At 52.1% G+C, this 19,514-nt stretch overlaps 1 protein-coding gene across 1 annotated transcript in view; it reads left to right on the top strand.

Annotated features, from left to right (window-relative positions):
• The first annotated feature begins 5,771 nt into the window (after nt 1–5,771).
• Nucleotides 5,772–19,514, top strand: part of NCAPG2 (non-SMC condensin II complex subunit G2) — a 91,876-nt gene continuing 78,133 nt past the window's right edge. The window contains exons 1-3 of the mRNA XM_077268567.1: nt 5,772–5,935; nt 15,410–15,493; nt 17,603–17,791. Of these exons, the coding sequence (XP_077124682.1) occupies nt 5,930–5,935; nt 15,410–15,493; nt 17,603–17,791 (279 nt within the window). The 5' untranslated portion in view covers nt 5,772–5,929. The remainder of the gene's footprint in view (nt 5,936–15,409; nt 15,494–17,602; nt 17,792–19,514) is intronic.

Genomic DNA, 19,514 nt, shown 5'->3' on the forward strand with positions numbered 1-19,514 from the left:
GCGGATCCAAAATGGCCGTGGGGATTACTTCCGGGTCCAGTGCAGGCGCTGGTAAGCCTGCAGCGCTGTCACTCAGATGACTGATCTGACAGTGCTGTGCAAACTGTCAGATCAGCGATCTGTGATGCCCCCCCCCTGAGACAAAGTAAAAAAGTAAAAAAAAAAAAAAATTCCACATGTGTAAAAAAAAATAAAAAAATCCTAAATAAAGAAACAAAAAATATTATTCCCATAAATACATTTCTTTATCTAAATAAAAAAACAATAAAAGTACACATATTTAGTATCGCCGCGTCCGTAACGACCCAACCTATAAAACTGTCCCACTAGTTAACCCCTTCAGTGAACTCCGTAAGGAAGAAAAGAAAAAAAAAAAAGGGGCCAAAAAACAACGCTTTATTATCATACCGCTGAACAAAAAGTGGAATAACACGCGATCAAAAAGTTGGATATAATTATCCATGGTACCACTAAAACGTCATCTTGTCCTGCAAAAAACAAGCCGCCATACAGCATCATAAGCAAAAAATAAAAAAGTTATAGTCCTCAGAATAAAGCGATGCCAAAATAATTATTTTTTCTATAAAATAGCTTTTATCGTATAAAAGCGCCAAAACATAAAAAAATGATATAAGTGATATATCGCTGTAATCGTACTGACCCGACGAATAAAACTGCTTTATCAATTTTACCAAACGTGGAACGGTATAAACGCCTCCCCCAAAAGAAATTCATGAATAGCTGGTTTTTGGTCATTCTGCCTCACAAAAATCAGAATAAAAAGCGATCAAAAAATGTCACGTGCCCGAAAATGTTACCAATAAAAACGTCAACTCGTCCAACAAAAAACAAGACCTCACATGACTCTGTGGACCAAAATATGGAAAAATTATAGGTCTCAAAATGTGGAGACGCAAAAACTTTTTTGCTATAAAAAGCGCCTTTTAGTGTGTGACAGCTGCCAATCATAAAAATCCGATATAAAAAAACGCTATAAAAGTAAATCAAACACCCTTCATCACCCCCTTAGTTAGGGAAAAATAATAAAATTAAAAAAATGTATTTATTTCCATTTTCCCATTAGGATTAGGGTTAGGGCTAGGGTTAGGGTTGGGGCTAGGGTTGGAGCTAAAGTTAAGGTTAGGGTTGGGGCTAAGGTTAGGGTTAGGGTTGGGGCTAAAGTTAGGGTTAGGGTTGAGGCTAAAGTTAGGGTTTGGATTACATTTACGGTTGGGATTAGGGTTAGGGGTGTGTCAGGGTTAGGGGTGTGGTTAGGGTTACCATTGGGATTAGGGATAGGGGTGTGTTTGGATTAGGGTTTCAGGTAGAATTGGGGAGTTTCCACTGTTCAGGCACATCAGGGGCTCTCCAAACGCGACATGGCGTCCAATCTCAATTCCAGCCAATTCTGCGTTGAAAAAGTAAAACAGTGCTCCTTCCCTTCCGAGCTCTCCCGTGCGCCCAAACAGGGGTTTACCCCAACATATGGGGTATCAGCGTACCCGGGACAAATTGGACAACTTTTGGGGTCCAAGTTCTCTTATCCTTGGGAAAATAAAAATTTGGGGGGCTAAAAATCATTTTTGTGGGAAAGAAAAGATTTTTTATTTTCACGGCTCTGCGTTGTAAACTTTAGTGAAACACTTGGGGGTTCAAAGTTCTCACAACATATCTAGATAAGTTCCTTGGGAGGTCTAGTTTCCAATATGGGGTGACTTGTGGGGGGTTTCTACTGTTTGGGTACATCAGGGGCTCTACAAATGCAACGTGACACCTGCAGACCAATCCATCTAAGTCTGCATTCCAAATGGCACTACTTCCCTTCTGAGCTGTGCCATGCGCCCAAACAGTGGTTCCCCCCCCCCACATATGGGGTATCAGCGTACTCAGGACAAATTGGACAACTTTTGGGGTCCAATTTATCCTGTTACCCTTGTGAAAATACAAAACTGGGGGCTAAAAAATCATTTTTGTGAAAAAAAAAAAAAAAATTATTTTCATGGCTCTGCATTATAAACTGTAGTGAAACACTTGGGGGTTCAAAGTTCTCACAACACATCTCGATAAGTTCCTTGGGAGGTCTAGTTTCCAATATGGGGTCACTTGTGGGGGGGTTGTACTGTTTGGGTACATCAGGGGCTCTGCAAATGCAATGTGACGCCTGCAGACCAATCCATCTAAGTCTGCATTCCAAATGGCGCTCCTTCCCTTCCGAGCTCTGCCATGCGCCCAAACAGTGGTTCCCCCCACATACGGGGTATCAGCGTACTCAGGACAAATTGGACAACAACCTCAGGGGTCCAATTTCTCCTGTTACCCTTGGGAAAATACAAAACTGGGAGCTAATAAATAATTTTTGTGGAAAAAAAATATTTTTTATTTTCACGGCTCTGCATTATAAACTGTAGTGAAACACTTGGGGGTTCAAAGTTCTCACAACACATCTAGATAAGTTCCTTGGGAGGTCTAGTTTCCAATATGGGGTCACTTGTGGGGGGTTTCTACTGTTTGGGTACATCAGGGGCTCTGCAAATGCAACGTGACGCCTGCAGACCAATCCATCTAAGTCTGCATTCCAAATGGCGCTCCTTCCCTTCCGAGCTCTGCCATGCGCCCAAACAGTGGTTTCCCCCACATGCGGGGTATCAGCGTACTCAGGACAAATTGGACAACAACTTTTGGGGTCCAATTTCTCCTGTTACCCTTGGGAAAATACAAATCTGGGGGCTAATATATCATTTTTGTGAAAAAAAAAAAAAAGAATTTTTATTTTCACGGCTCTGCGTTTTAAACTGTAGTGAAACACTTGGGGGTTCAAAGCTCTCAAAACACATCTAGATAAGTTCCTTAGGGGGTCTTCATTCCAAAATGGTGTCACTTGTTGGGGGGTTTAATGTTTAGGCACATCAGGGGCTCTCCAAACACAACATGGTGTCCCATCTCAATTCCAGTCAATTTTGCATTGAAAAGTCAAATGGCGCTCCTTCCCTTCCGAGCTCTGACATGCGCCCAAACAGTTGTTTACCCCCACATAAGGGGTATCAGCGTACTCAGGACAAATTGCACAACAACTTTTGGGGTCCAATTTCTTCTCTTACCCTTGGGAAAATAAAAAATTGGGGGCGAAAAGATCATTTTTGTGAAAAAATATGATTTTTTATTTTTACGGCTCTGCATTATAAACTTCTGTGAAGCACTTGTTGGGTCAAAGTGCTCACCACACATCTAGATAAGTTCCTTAGGGGGTCGACTTTCCAAAATGGTGTCACTTGTGGGGGGTTTCAATATTTACGCACATCAGGGGCTCTCCAAATGCAACATGGCGTCCCATCTCAATTCCAGTCAATTTTGCATTGAAAGGTAAAATGGCGCTCCTTTCCTTCCGAGCTCTGCCATGTGCCCAAACAGTGTTTTACCCCCACATATGGGGTATCGGCGTACTCAGGACAAATTGTACAACAACTTTTGGGGTCCATTTTCTCCTGTTAACCTTGGTAAAATAAAACAAATTGGAGCTGAAATAAATTTTGTGTGAAAAAAAGTTAAATGTTCATTTTTATTTAAACATTCCAAAAATTCCTGTGAAACACCTGAAGGGTTAATAAACTTCTTGAATGTGGTTTTGAGCACCTTGAGGGGTGCAGTTTTTAGAATGGTGTCACACTTGGTTATTTTCTATCATATAGACCCCTCAAAATGACTTCAAATGAGATGTGGTAACTAAAACAAAATGGTGTTGTAAAAATGAGAAATTGCTGGTCAACTTTTAACCCTTATAACTCCATAACAAAAAAAAAATTTGGTTCCAAAATTGTGCTGATGTAAAGTAGACATGTGGGAAATGTTACTTATTAAGTATTTTGCGTGACATATCTCTGTGATTTAAGGGCATAAAAATTCAAAGTTGGAAAATTGCAAAATTTTCTAAATTTTCGCCAAATTTTCCATTTTTGTCACAAATAAACGCAAGTTATATCGAATAAATTTTACCACTAACATGAAGTACAATATGTCACGAGAAAACAATGTCAGAATCGCCAAGATCCGTTGCAGAAAAGCCAGGTTGTGACCCTCCAGTCAACTGGCCTTTCTACCTGAATGGACTGTCATTTTCCTAAGCTTGTTGTTACCTATTCTCTGTGCTTGCCACTGGTGAGTTAGTCAGCCCTGGAAGCTCTGAAGTCTGAAGTCACAGATGCTTTTATCCTGGCGAGTCACCGGAAGGGTGAGACTCTATAATGTTCACATCTTGGGTATTGTGTTGGGACTGTTCTACGTTATTTGCCTAGTTTGTGGTTCGATAAAGTATTGCCACACGGTTTTACCCTCACCGTGTGTTGTATGAGTAGCATTATGCCCACGTTAAAAGGAGAGTGGGTGTGCGGTGGGACGACCCCTGGTCCATGTGGTTTCGGCTAGCGGAACGGGGTGCTGACCCCTCGTGTCTTCACAAAAGTATTCAAAACTTCTGAACATTTTTGTAACTAGTCAAATATATATATTATATGAACTGTAGAAGTTTGGTACTGCTGTGGCCATACTGACCTGAAGGATCATCTTTCAACTACTTGCAAAAAAAAAAAAAAACTTTGATGGCATTAGCAAAATTAGTTCTGGAATGGTGGCAGTGCTCCACTGTCTATGTAGCCATGGTCACACATGAAAACACCAACAATATGCAGTACAGTGTATGCCGACACTGATTTCTGGTGCATATTACTGCCATCGCAGTTGTATAGTCACCACAGAGCCCATATCTGGCTGGAGCTACACAGCGACATGTCACGAGAGCAAAAACACCTGTACAGCGTGCAGCCATGTGACTATTATAGTGCTGCATTATGCTGGATGTAAAATCTCAGACAAGTTGCGATCAAGATCCTTGTAGTGAAGTTTATGGCAAGCGAGTCGTGTGTGACCAGCGTCAGACAACCCAACGCATTTGGGCACAATGCAACCACATAGGAAATCATTGGGTGAAATGTCGCTCTGCAATAAATGTAGCCCCAGCCTTAAAGGGCTTGTCCACAAGTTGGAGAAGCATCTTTTTAAAGGGAACCTGACGTCAGCAAATGCTATTAACCAGCAGATATGGGGTTAATTTGCAGGTAATAGCGTTCTACATCTGTGTGGCCGCCGCACTGAGAGCCCGGCTATTGGAGGAAATAGACTCCTGGCTGCCTCCGGCTTTCAGTCATGGGGACACAGCTTCAGTCATCACTCAGTGCACAGTGAGCGGCAGCTGTCACCGCTCCCCGACACTGACTGACAGCCGGTTCTGTACTGACGCACTGCTGAGCTGTCAGTCAGTGGCAGGGAGTGGTATTGTGAAATAAACTAAGGGTAATCATCCTCCCCACCGGCGGGGGCCATTCCAGAGATGTCAACATCAGAAAAATCCAGCGCTCGTGTGCCATTATGTAATGTGACCGCTGCAGCTAATCAGCGACCTCTGATGGCCGTTGAATGAAGCTCTTGTCTGACACCGGGCGCTGACATTGCTGCAGCAGCGCCAGCGGGAGATGATTATGTTGAATTTTTTATTATAAATTTAAACAGAGCAATAGAGTATAAAAGGGAGTGGCCAACCTCAATACTACAGATATACAGTATAATGATCATTATCCCGCTCCACAAATTAGGCCGAGTGCCTGATATAACGCGCTGACAGAGGGACGCACAGAAAACACTGGCCTCTGTACACAGACCGCCCTCACGGCCTCATCAATCAGTCACTCAGCTTTATTGACATTTGAGAAGCGCGCAGGGACAACACAGCGGTTACCATGGTGCCCAACTCAAAACAGGAAGTGTCCGGCGGCCGACGTGCTTTCTGGCGTGATGACGCACTTCCGGCAAACTAGCGGGCGGGCTGTGGGGATTTGAATTGAGCGCCAGGCGGGAATTGGAGGAGAGGACGGCGCCGCATATGGAGGTAGGAGAGGGCGAAATGGACCGGATGTTACTGACCTGCTGACTCCAGCCGGCTGGCGGACTACAAGTCTCAGCAAAGCAGGTTGCAGTCACTTCTGGTACTGTGTGTCACCTCACAGAACAGACTGTGACCAGACCTGGCGGCATCCATCACATGAGTGCGACCGGACAGTGCTGTATATGTGGAGGCTGCCAGTGCTCTGCCATAGGGGGGAATGATAAAGCCCCCAGAAAGTTGTGTTAGCAGCTGTCTGCCCCACTCACGCGTCGCCATCCGCCTCCCCGCTTCACGTGTCACCGTCCGCCTCAAGCATCGCCGTCCACCTCCCCCCCCACGCGTCGCCATCCACCTCCCCCCCCTCACGCGTCGCCATCCGCCTCCCCGCTTCACGCGTCGCCGTCCGCCTCAAGCATCGCCATCCACCTCCCCCCCCTCACGCGTCGCCATCCACCCCCCCCTCACGCGTCGCCATCCGCCTCCCCGCTTCACGCGTCGCCATCCGCCTCCCCGCTTCACGCGTCGCCGTCCGCCTCCCCCCTCACGCGTCGCCATCCACCCCTCACGCGTCGCCATCCACCCCCCACGCATCGCCGTCCCCCTCACGCGTCTCCATCCGCCCCCCCCCTCACGCGTTGCCGTCCGCCTCCCCCCCCCACTTGTCGCCGTCCACCTCCCCCCTCACGCCATCCACCCCTCACGCGTCGCCTCCCCCCTCACGCGTCGCCGTCCGCCTTACGCGTCGTCGTCCGCCTCCCCCCCCTTACGCATCGCCGTCCGCCTCCCCCCTCACGCGTTGCCATCCACCCCTCACGCGTCGCCGTCCGCCTCCCCCCTCACGCGTCGCCGTCCGCCTCCCCCCTCACGCGTCGCCGTCCGCCTCCCCCCTCACGCGTCGCCGTCCGCCTCCCCCATCACGTGTCGCCGTCCGCCTCACGCGTCGCCGTCCGCCTCCCCCCCTCACGCATCGCCGTCCGCCTCCCCCCCTTACGCGTTGCCGTCCGCCTCCCCCCCCCACTTGTCGCCGTCCGCCTCCCCCCTCACGCGTCGCCATCCACCCCCCACGCGTCGCCATCCACCCCCCACGCGTCGCCTCCCCCCTCACGCGTCGCCTCCCCCCTCACGCGTCGCCTCCCCCCTCACGCGTCGCCTCCCCCCTCACGCGTCGCCTCACGCGTCGCCTCCCCCCTCACGCGTCGCCGTCCGCCTCCCCCCCTCACGCGTCGCCGTCCGCCTCCCCCCCTCACGCGTCGCCATCCACCTCCCCCCCTCACGCGTCGCCATCCGCCTCCCCGCTTCACGCGTCGCCGTCCGCCTCAAGCATCGCCATCCACCTCCCCCCCCCCCCCTCACGCATCGCCATCCACCTCCCCCCCCTCACGCGTCGCCATCCACCTCCCCCCCCCTCACGCGTCGCCATCCACCTCCCCCCCCCTCACGCGTCGCCATCCGCCTCCACCCCCCACGCGTCGCCGTCCGCCTCACGCGTCGCCGTCCGCCTCACGGGTCGCCTCCCCCCTCACGCGTCGCCTCCCCCCTCACGCGTCGCCGTCCGCCTCCCCCCTCACGCGTCGCCATCCACCTCCCCCCCTCACGCGTCGCCATCCGCCTCCCCGCTTCACGCGTCGCCGTCCGCCTCAAGCATCGCCATCCACCTCCCCCCCCCTCACGCGTCGCCATCCACCTCCCCCCCCTCACGCGTCGCCATCCACCTACCCCCCCCCTCACGCGTCGCCATCCACCTCCCCCCCCCCTCACGCGTCGCCATCCGCCTCCCCGCTTCACGCGTCGCCGTCCGCCTCAAGCATCGCCGTCCGCCTCCCCCCCACTTGTCGCCGTCCGCCTCCCCCCTCACGCGTCGCCATCCACCCCCCACGCGTCGCCATCCACCCCCCACGCGTCGCCATCCACCCCCCACGCGTCGCCGTCCCCCTCACGCGTCGCCGTCGGCCCCCCCCCTCACGCGTTGCCGTCCGCCCCCCCCCTCACGCGTTGCCGTCCGCCTCCCCCCCCCCACTTGTCGCCGTCCACCTCCCCCCTCACGCCATCCACCCCTCACGCGTCGCCGTCCGCCTCACGCGTCGCCGTCCGCCTCCCCCCTCACGCGTTGCCGTCCGCCTCCCCCCCCCCCACTTGTCGCCGTCCGCCTCCCCCCTCACGCGTCGCCGTCCGCCTCCCCCCTCACGCGTCGCCGTCCGCCTCCCCCCTCACGCGTCGCCGTCCGCCTCCCCCCTCACGCGTCGCCGTCCGCCTCCCCCCTCACGCGTCGCCGTCCGCCTCCCCCCTCACGCGTCGCCGTCCGCCTCCCCCCTCACGCGTCGCCGTCCGCCTCCCCCCTCACGCGTCGCCGTCCGCCTCCCCCCCTCACGCGTCGCCATCCGCCTCCCCCCCTCACGCGTCGCCATCCGCCTCCCCGCTTCACGCGTCGCCGTCCGCCTCAAGCATCGCCATCCACCTCCCCCCCCTCACGCGTCGCCATCCACCTCCCCCCCCTCACGCGTCGCCATCCACCTCCCCCCCCCTCACGCGTCGCCATCCACCTCCCCCCCCTCACGCGTCGCCATCCGCCTCCACCCCCCACGCGTCGCCGTCCGCCTCACGCGTCGCCGTCCGCCTCACGGGTCGCCTCCCCCCTCACGCGTCGCCTCCCCCCTCCCCCCTCACGCGTCGCCGTCCGCCTCCCCCCTCACGCGTCGCCATCCACCTCCCCCCCTCACGCGTCGCCATCCGCCTCCCCGCTTCACGCGTCGCCGTCCGCCTCAAGCATCGCCATCCACCTCCCCCCCCCTCACGCGTCGCCATCCACCTCCCCCCCCTCACGCGTCGCCATCCACCTCCCCCCCCTCACGCGTCGCCATCCACCTCCCCCCCCTCACGCGTCGCCATCCACCTCCCCCCCCTCACGCGTCGCCGTCCGCCTCAAGCATCGCCGTCCGCCTCCCCCCCACTTGTCGCCGTCCGCCTCCCCCCTCACGCGTCGCCATCCACCCCTCACGCGTCGCCATCCACCCCCCACGCGTCGCCATCCACCCCCCACGCGTCGCCGTCCCCCTCACGCGTCGCCGTCGGCCCCCCCCCTCACGCGTTGCCGTCCGCCCCCCCCCTCACGCGTTGCCGTCCGCCTCCCCCCCCCCCCCACTTGTCGCCGTCCACCTCCCCCCTCACGCCATCCACCCCTCACGCGTCGCCGTCCGCCTCACGCGTCGCCGTCCGCCTCCCCCCTCACGCGTTGCCGTCCGCCTCCCCCCCCCCACTTGTCGCCGTCCGCCTCCCCCCTCACGCGTCGCCGTCCGCCTCCCCCCTCACGCGTCGCCGTCCGCCTCCCCCCTCACGCGTCGCCGTCCGCCTCCCCCCTCACGCGTCGCCGTCCGCCTCCCCCCTCACGCGTCGCCGTCCGCCTCCCCCCTCACGCGTCGCCGTCCGCCTCCCCCCTCACGCGTCGCCGTCCGCCTCCCCCCTCACGCGTCGCCGTCCGCCTCCCCCCTCACGCGTCGCCGTCCGCCTCCCCCTCACGCGTCGCCGTCCGCCTCCCCCCTCACGCGTCGCCGTCCGCCTCCCCCCTCACGCGTCGCCGTCCGCCTCCCCCCTCACGCGTCGCCGTCCGCCTCCCCCCTCACGCGTCGCCGTCCTCCTCCCCCCTCACGCGTCGCCGTCCGCCTCCCCCATCACGTGTCGCCTCACGCGTCGCCGTCCGCCTCCCCCCCCCCCCCTCACGCATCGCCGTCCGCCTCCCCCCCTCACGCGTTGCCGTCCGCCTCCCCCTCACGCGTTGCCGTCCGCCTCCCCCTCACGCGTTGCCGTCCGCCTCCCCCCCCCCCCACTTGTCGCCGTCCGCCTCCCCCCTCACGCGTCGCCATCCACCCCTCACGCGTCGCCATCCACCCCTCACGCGTCGCCGTCCGCCTCACGCGTCGCCTCACGCGTCGCCGTCCGCCTCACGCGTCGCCGTCCGCCTCACGCATCGCCTCCCCCCTCACGCGTCGCCTCCCCCCCTCACGCGTCGCCGTCCGCCTCCCCCCCTCACGCGTCGCCATCCACCTCCCCGCTTCACGCGTCGCCGTCCGCCTCAAGCATCGCCGTCCGCCTCCCCCCTCACGCGTCGCCATCGACCTCCCCCCCCCCTCACGCGTCGCCATCCGCCTCCCCGCTTCACGCGTCGCCGTCCGCCTCAAGCATCGCCGTCCGCCTCCCCCCCACTTGTCGCCGTCCGCCTCCCCCCCCCCCCCCCACGCGTCGCCATCCACCCCCCACGCGTCGCCATCCACCCCCCACGCGTCGCCATCCACCCCCCACGCGTCGCCGTCCGCCTCCCCCCCTCACGCGTCGCCGTCCGCCTCCCCCCCTCACGCGTCGCCGTCCGCCTCCCCCCCTCACGCGTCGCCGTCCGCCTCCCCCCCTCACGCGTCGAATGTTGTAGATAAGCCCCTGATGGCGGTGGGCTTAGCTCACCTTCGATTTTGGGGGTGACAGGTTCCCTTTAATATGGTTGTGACAGGTTCTTAAATGGTTAAAATTGCTATTTTCTGGTGAAAACACGCAACTTTGCAATGTACCTCTTAATAATTCTCTCAGGTGTAAAGGTACCTTCACACTAAACGATATCGCTAGCGATCCGTGACGTTGCAGCGTCTTGGCTAGCGATATCGTTGAGTGTGACAGGCAGCAGCGATCAGGATCCTGCTGTGATATCGCTGGTCGTTGGTTAAAGTTCAGAACTTTATTTGGTCGTCAGATCGGCGTGTATCGTCGTGTTTGAAAGCAAAAGCAACGATGCCAGCAATGTTTTACAATGGTAACCAGGGTAAACACTGGGTTACTAAGCGCAGGGCCGCGCTTAGTAACCCGATGTTTACCCTGGTTACCAGTGTAAAATGTAAAAAAACAAACACTACATACTCACCTTCGAGTCCCCCGCCGTCCGCTTCCGGCACTGACTGAGCGCCGGCCGTAAAGTGAAAGCACAGCACAGCTGTGACGTCACCGCTCTGCTGTTAGGGCCGGCACTCAGTCAGTGCAGGAAGCGGACGCCGGGGGACGCGAAGGTGAGTATGTAGTGTTTGTTTTTTTACATTTTACACTGGTAACCAGGGTAAACATCGGGTTACTAAGCGCGGCCCTGCGCTTAGCAACCCGATGTTTACCCTGGTTACCCGGGGACCTCGGCATCGTTGGTCGCTGGAGAGCGGTCTGTGTGACAGCTCTCCAGCGACCAAACAGCGACGCTGCAGCGATCGGCATCGTTGTCTGTATCGCTGCAGCGTCGCTTAGTGTGAAGGTACCTTTAAGAATGAAGTGATTTTTAAGATCTGAGTGGCCAATTTTCTAGCGAAGGAGTGTGCTCTGCTTGCAGGGCTTTGCTTCAGAGCCTTTTTGCGGCACTCTAAAACTGGTTAGTCCTGGCCAGCTTCCGTCCCCCTGCGTTTCTCCCATTCTATAGAAGCTGAGTTGCCGCTTTTAGCAGTTTGCAAGAGTCCACAGTTTTGGCCAGCACGGTGACCATCATGCTGCCGCCTGAACTATCAATCTTCACTAGCACACCTCCCCCGGCATCCTGGAGGCAGAGGAGCGCTGCGCTCCTGAAGGAAAGCTGAGAACAACCTTTTGAGCTCTTTAGGGAAAGTCATGCACAGCGATGATGCCACGTATAGTGTGTTGGTAAATTGAGCATACAGTATTAGTCATGTTACAGGATATCACTCCTACAAAGATTGTTTCTAAACAGTTTGCTCTTTCTATGGCAGAATGTGAAGGCAGTGAATCCTGTTAGTCATGATCTGTTTGACTAATATGTAGGAAGAGAGTCTGATAACGTGTAGAGAGGTTTGGGAACGTGTTCTTTTGGATTCTGGTCACGATTTCCTGCTGTGTACAGGCTATGAAGTCACTTCTAACCTGGCATCGCGGCTGGTCACTGACAGACGCCTTGGCACTAGTGCCACCCTCGACTATGACGCTGGGTTGTTTGAGGGAGCCAGATGTTACAGCATAATGGATGGGATTTTAAGAAATCCCATGTCCACAGATGCCCGCGGAGATTATGCGGCGCGTCTTTCCAGACCGCAGCATGTCAAGTCAATTTCTCTTGTGAATACTCTAGTAGTATTGAAGGCGTTGAATCCGCACGGTTCAGTGAATACATGCAAATCTACCTCCTCTGAATTGACGGCAGCACTTTGAACGCAGCGAACATGCGCGATGTCCAAAGCGCTGCTAGTTCCAGATCGTGGGCACCCGGCCTCACACACAGACTGGCAACCTAAAGGTCCATTTAGACAGGTAGAGTTCTGCCCATAAATGAACAGGCGATATGTTGATCAGTGCTCCTTTATGTCTCATTCACATAGAGTAATTGTTAAGGAATTGCCCAGGTTTGAGAGCAGAGTGACTGCAGACTTCTGAATCATGACAGTTTGCGGTGTGCGCGCTTTCATGATCCCCGGTGTGAGCCGTCACATGACTGCATCTATGCGATTTGCTACTAGATGCATTTGGCTTCTCTCAGTTTATTTCTATTGCGAGAAGCCAGATGAGACATGTTGGCACGTGAACACTCGCACCGGCAATTGCAGGAGTCATGACAGTGTATGTGCACAGTGTCTGCAGACTTGGCACTCATACCTGGACAACTGTAATGAAATACAATCATTCCTTCTACATACCATTTGCATATTTCAGTAGCAAGTACCCTGGTTACACAGGCAGATTTTATCCCAACAACAAATGTTTTTATGCTGCCATAAGTAATCTAATCAGCTATTTAAGGAGCAATTTTCTTGTGTGCCGGGTGATAGGCGGCATATTTACACGGGCGATGATCATTAATCTCATGAACACTCATTCCCCAGTTACCTGGTCTTGTCATCCTCTTCAGATCTCTGCTGAAAAATCTGTGCTGCAGAGGTGATGTATAAGCTACCTTTCCATTCACTTTGGAGGGTAATATAGCAGGGAAGGCCACTGATCATAGAACAGTGTTCTATATATTCAGTGTTTTCATGTCAAAAGCTGTTTTTGAGGTTATCAGGGTGAAAGAAGGTTTAGAGTCTTACTTTCCCCATGGAGAGTGAATCACAGCTCCGTCTGTATGACTCGCCATCCGTGTATAGAGCTGTCAATCACTACGCGACCAGGGGAATTATATCTCACAGGCTCAGTCAGAGCCTTCATAGTATTTAAAGGGGGTTTTCTACAATTGACATTAATTGCCCATCCACAGGCACTCCCACCAATCACTACCACTGGGGTCCTGAGTCTACTGTTCCCTCTAACTGAGCGATCCAGTGTGGGGGAGATTTATTGCGGGATGTTGTATGCAGAATATGTATAGGACTGACAGAATCCATATTAGCTAAACTGAGCTTCCTTCTGTTATCATATAGCGGTGGAAGCAATGCGCTGGAACCTGAGAGGGCAAGTAAAGCACAGTTTTGTTTTGTTTTTCTATCACAATCTGTAACTATCAGGAAAAGATATCTGAAAGAGGACAAATCTTACCGTTTGCTAAAGTCTGCCAAGTAAAGAGCCCTTGCTCCCACACTAAAGGTACCGTCACATTAAGCGACACTGCAGCGATATAGACAACGATGCCGTTCGCTGCAGCGTCGCTGTTTCGTCGTTGTGTGGTCGCTGGAGAGCTGTCACACAGACAGCTCTCCAGCGACCAACGATGCCGAAGTCCCCGGGTAACCAGGGTAAACACTGGGTTACTAAGCGCAGGGCCGCGCTTAGTAACCCAATGTTTACCCTGGTTACCAGTGTAAATGTAAAAAAACAGCGCCGGCCGTAAAGCAGAGCGTTGACGTCACCGCTGTGCTGTGCTTTACGGCCGGCGCTCACAGTCAGTGCAGGGAAGCGGACGCCGGGGGACGCGACAGACACCGGAATGTAAGTATGTAGTATTTTTTTTTTTTTTTTACATTTACAGTGGTAACCAGTTTTTTGTGTGATCAGGATTTTGTGCTTTGCTGCGTTTTTTGAACATAGAGCATGTCACTTCTTTCAGCGTTTTTCACCCATTGACTTGAATGGGTGTTGAAAAAACACAGCAAAAACGCAGGTATCATTATTTGCTGTGTTTTTGCTGCTGAAAATCCAAGTACATTAGCATGGACAAAAAGGAAAAAAAAAAGCACAAAAAATGCACCTAAACCTGCGTTTTTGACGCAGCTTCTTTCCTGCCAAGAAGATCAGGTTTTGCTGCAGAAAAAAAAGCAGCAAAAACGCGCCCTGTGTGACCTTACCCTAAGGGTATGTGCACACGTTGTGTATTTTTCCGCACAGAATCTTAAAAATCCGCAGGTAAAACACCCTGCAGATTTACCTCGGTTTTTGTGCGGATTTCACATGCATTTTTACAGCTGCGGATTCCAGTTATGGAACAGGTGTAAAATGCCTCGGAATCCACACAAAGAATTGACATGCTGCGGAAAATAAACCGCAGCTTTTCCGCGCGGTAGTTTCCGCAGTATGGGCACTGGGGATTTGGTTTTCCATAGATTTACATGGTACTGAACAATGCATGGAAAACTGCTGCAAATCCGCAGGGTCAAATCCGCTGCGAATCTGCAGCCAAATCCACAACGTGTGCACATACCCTAAAGATTTTATAGTCCTTCTTTAAGCATTTCCAAAATCTTCAAGAACATACATTTGTAAGCCAAGTATTCCAACTTGAGAACTGGACTGGTATCAAGTGTACAAAGTGGTGGTGTTAATTAACTTGCCAATTTCTGCCTTCTCCCTTAATCAATGTCCCGTCATCGCAGTCTACATTATGTGACCTTCTCTTTGACTGCCTGGATCACACATTGTCTGTAATGGTTAGGTCATTTTTTTATTTTATAAGAGCCTTGATTTGTTTCTCATTGAGAAAGTGATTTCCAGTCCACAGAGCAGACACAGTATTTACTACAGATGGAATACACTATAGAATGTTTCACAGAAGTATTATGCTAACGGGGTTGTCTCATCTTTTTAAATGGGTAAAATTGCAAAGTGCTTGTGAAAACTAGTAACTTTGCAATTTACTCGTTGTTAAAAATCCTGTTTGTTCACAAGAACAGGAAGTTTCTTTTTATTCTCTTGTTTACAGCTTGTTTTCTAGATGACTGGCCACCTCTGCAGTCTGCGAGTTGGCTGGTTTATACGGAACGAGCGAGCGCTTACAAGCACTGCTCTGAATCTAGACACAGCCAGCCTCCACGCCCCTGCGCTCCTCCCATGCTGTATAGTCAAAGTTCGCTTTTCTAGCAGCATCTGAGAGCGCAAAGTTTGGGCCAATGACTCAACTATGCCACTAAACCAAACTCCATTTTCAGGAGCACATCTGCCCTCGGCAAGCCGGATGACAGGAGTGCGGTGTTCTCCCAAACACAACTTGAAACAAGCCATTTAAGTATTATCTGATATGTTCATTGATTATATTTATCAAGATCCTAATAAATCAATCTTATTTGTGTTCTCATTTGGTGTCAATAGATTACGATGTCAAAGCGGGAAGCCTTTCTACAGGCCACAGGAAAGGAGACAGTAGAACAATTCCTAAACTTCATCCAACTACATGTAAGCACTGGGATACGTTTGTGATAAGTTATATGGAATCTCTGTTGTGGACAATTGCTACTTGTAGGGAGTCTTATCAATAAGGTGATCTCAACATTTATCCTTGTGCACCTCCCAGCTGTGATCTAAAGGGAAAACTGGCAGTAAGGGTATGTGCACAGTTCAGGATTTCTTGCAGAAATTTCCTGAAGAAAGCCGGAAATTTTCTGCAAGAAATCCGCATATTTTATTTTTTTTTTGCGTTTTTTTTCCCTTTTTATTTCGCGTTTTTTTTTTTTAGCATTTTGCAAGCGAAATTAGCTTGCAGAATGCTAAAGTTTTCCAAGCGATCTGTAGCATCACTTGGAAAACTGACTGACAGGTTGGTCACACTTGTCAAACATAGTGTTTAACAAGTGTGACCAACGTTTTACTATAGATGCTGCCTGTGCAGCATCAGTAGTAAAAGATAGAATGTTTACAAATAATTAAAAAAAAATGGTTATACTCACATGCAGACAGCCGAACTCCTCAGCGGCGTCCGTTCCTATAGATGGTGTGTGTGTGTGCAGGACCTTCGATGACTTCGCGGTCACGTGACCAATCACAAGACCGCGACGTCATCACAGGTCCTTCACACACTCCAGCTATAGGAACCGAAGCGGCAGCGTGCACCTGAGAGGCGGGAAGACTCCGGGGGCCATCGAAGGTGAGTATACGACTATTTTTTATTTTAATTCTTTTTTTTTTACCAATTATATGGTGCCCAGTCCGTGGAGGAGAGTCTCCTCTCCTCCACCCTGGGTACCAACCGCACAAGATCTGCTTACTTCCCGCATGGTGGGCACAGCCACATGCGGAAAGTAAGCAAATCAATGCATTCCTAGTTGTGTGGAATCCCCGCAATTCTGCAAATTTAATGAACATGTTGCTTTTTTTCCGCAATGCATTTTTTTCCGCGAAAAAATTGCAACATTTGCACAAGAAATGCGCAATACACTGTAAATAATAGGAGGCATATGTAAGCGGTTTTTTTTTTCGCATTTTTAGCACGTTTTTATAGCGATAAAACGCGAAAAATACTGAATGTGTGCACATGGCCTCATTCTTCATTTTTCATTCTTTTTGTGCAGCACCAACACAGAGGAGATCAAGCGTTACACACAGTGCCTATTCAAATCAATTGGTTGTATGTTGTTGCCCATCTCCACCCTGGATAAAAAACTGAGGACCCTTCTATATAAACAGGGTGTATGGAAATGTATTTTATTAACCAACATGCCCTTTAAAAGAATTTCCCATGAGGAACTTTTCCCTCTCCTTCAGATTCTGCTAAGCTATAAAAAAAAACAAAAAACTCAGATTTTATCCTCCATAGGTCCAGTTCTGCATCACCGCCTCTTCCCTGGTCCTTGTTAACAAGCTGTAGTGTTGGCATCACATCTACAGCACACGTGACCGCTGCAGCTAATTACTGGGCTCCGCCGCTCGTTCCTCTATATCAGTTGAGCCCAGAAGCAGAGGCGCAGTGCTGGCCCTGTCACACCTGAGAACATGTGAGCAAGAAAGTGGTGTTTACCTGCCGGTACATTGCTAATCTGCGGGAGGTTTAAACATGTTCCGCAATCCAATAGGAATTGCAGCTTCAGTTAAAAAAAGTAAAATTCTCTTAACCAACACAATTTGTTTCCCTTTTGTCAGGTTACATTAAACCCAGCATAAGCTGATTGTAATTTTTTTTTTTTTTTTTTAAAGCGGTTGTACACTACTTCGAGTCTAGTTAATAATAGGTCCAGACTAGTCTAAAAAAACAAACCAAGAACACGATGCTTGCCTTCCATAAAGAAGAGTAATATACATTACTCTGTAAAGATGACCTATTCCTGACTGTCATCAGCAGAGTGATGGAAGTATAAACTTTCTATCTGTTCTGCTGGATCCCTCCAAGGTTACACAATTCATTAATGTTGCTGAATAGAAACCATTTTATACAACAATCTGTGTGCTACCTTCTGTAACCTGCACTAAAGAAGCATGTGAACGGTTACATGGGATTCTTTCTTTGTGTCTTACGATTGTTGTTAGAAGTGTTTGTTTTGTTATTGTTAATTAAAACATTGCATTTCACAGAAAAATACGTTTGATCCTTTTGATCTGGATGAAATACTGCAAGAGCTGCCGAGGAAACAGAAAGAGGAATTATGGCAGAAACTGAAGACTTTGCTGACCGACACCTTGGGGGCTAATCCCGTGGAATCATGGAACAGACTAATCGATGACAGTGATGACGACATGGAGGTGGAAGAAGCTCCAGATATGGTACATTCAGAGAATTTTTCAACCTTAACCCCTTCCCGACCTTTGACGCATACGCTGCGTCATGAAAGTCTGTGCCTTCCCGACCTATGACGCAGCGTATGCGTCATGGAATGATCGCGTCCCTGCAGATCGGGTGAAGGGGTTAATTCCTATTTTACCCGATCTGCAGGGAGAGGGGGAGTGGTGCTTCAGCCCAGGGGGGGTGGCTTCACCCCCCCGTGGCTACGATCGCTCTGATTGGCTGTTGAAAGTGAAACTGCCAATCAGAGCGATTTGTAATATTTCACCTAAAAAACTGGTGAAATATTACAATCCAGCCATGGCCGATGCTGCAATATCATCGGCCATGGCTGGAAATATTCACGTGACCCCCCCCCACACCCACCGATCGCCCCCCCAGGCCTCTGTTATGGGGTCCGGTCCCCTCCGTCCGCCTGCCGGCTCCCCCGTCCTCCTGTCCGCTCCCTCCTTGTTAGTATTCACCCCCCCTGTGCTCCGATTACCCCCCCTGTGCTCCGATCACCCCCCCCCACCACCCCTTCATACTTACCGATCCTCCCGGTGTCCGGCCGTCTCCTCGATGGGCGCCGCCATCTTGGAAAATGGCCGGCGCATGCTCAGTGCGCCCGCCGAATCTGCCAGTCGGCAGATTCCTTACAGGTACATTTTGATCGCTGTGGTAGGTTCTATCACAGCGATCAAAATAAAAAAAATAATAAATAACCCCCCCCCCCCTTTATCACCCCCATAGGGACAATAATAAAATAAAGAAATTTTTTTTTTTCTTTTTCCACTAGGGTTAGGGTTAGAACTAGGGTTAGAACTAGGGGTAGGGTTAGGGGTAGGGTTAGGGTTACGGGTAGGGTTAGGGGTAGGGTTATGGCATGTGCACACAGAGCGGATCGGCCGCGGATCGGCAGCGGATCCGCAGCGGATCGGCAGCGGATCGGCAGCGGATCGGCAGCGGATCGGCAGCGGATCGGCAGCGGATCGGCAGCGGATACGCAGCGGATCCGCAGCGGATCGGCAGCGGATCGGCAGCGGATCGGCAGCGGATCCGCAGCGGATACGCAGCGGATCCGCAGCGGATCGGCAGCGGATACGCAGCGGATCGGCCGCGGATCGGCAGCGGATCGGCCGCGGATACGCAGCGGATCGGCAGCGGATCGGCCGCGGATACGCAGCAGATCGGCAGCGGATATGCAGCGGATCCGCAGCGGATCGGCCGCGGATACGCAGCAGATCGGCAGTGGATACGCAGCGGATTGGCCGCGGATTCGCAGCGGATTGGCCGCGGATCCGCAGCGGATTGGCCGCTGCGAATTCGAAGCAGTTTTCCATCAAGTTTACAGTACCATGTACACCTAAGGAAAACCAAATCCGCTGTGCCCATGGTGCGGAAAATTCCATGCAGAAACGCTGCGTTGTATTTTCCGCAGCATGTCAATTCTTTGTGCGGATTCCGCAGCGTTTTACACCTGTTCCTCAATAGGAATCCGCAGGTGAAATCCGCACAAAAAAACACTGGAAATCCGCTGTAAATCCGTAGGTAAAACGCAGTGCCTTTTACCTGCGGATTTTTCAAAAATGGTGCGGAAAAATCTCACACGAATCCGCAAAGTGGGCACATAGCCTTAGGGTTAGGGTTGGAATTAGAGTTAGGGTACCGTCTCACAGTGGCACTTTGGTCGCTACGACGGTACGATCCGTGACGTTCCAGCGA

The sequence above is a fragment of the Ranitomeya variabilis genome, chromosome 6 (assembly GCF_051348905.1).
Source record: "Ranitomeya variabilis isolate aRanVar5 chromosome 6, aRanVar5.hap1, whole genome shotgun sequence".
NCBI classification, from domain to species: Eukaryota; Metazoa; Chordata; class Amphibia; order Anura; family Dendrobatidae; genus Ranitomeya; species Ranitomeya variabilis.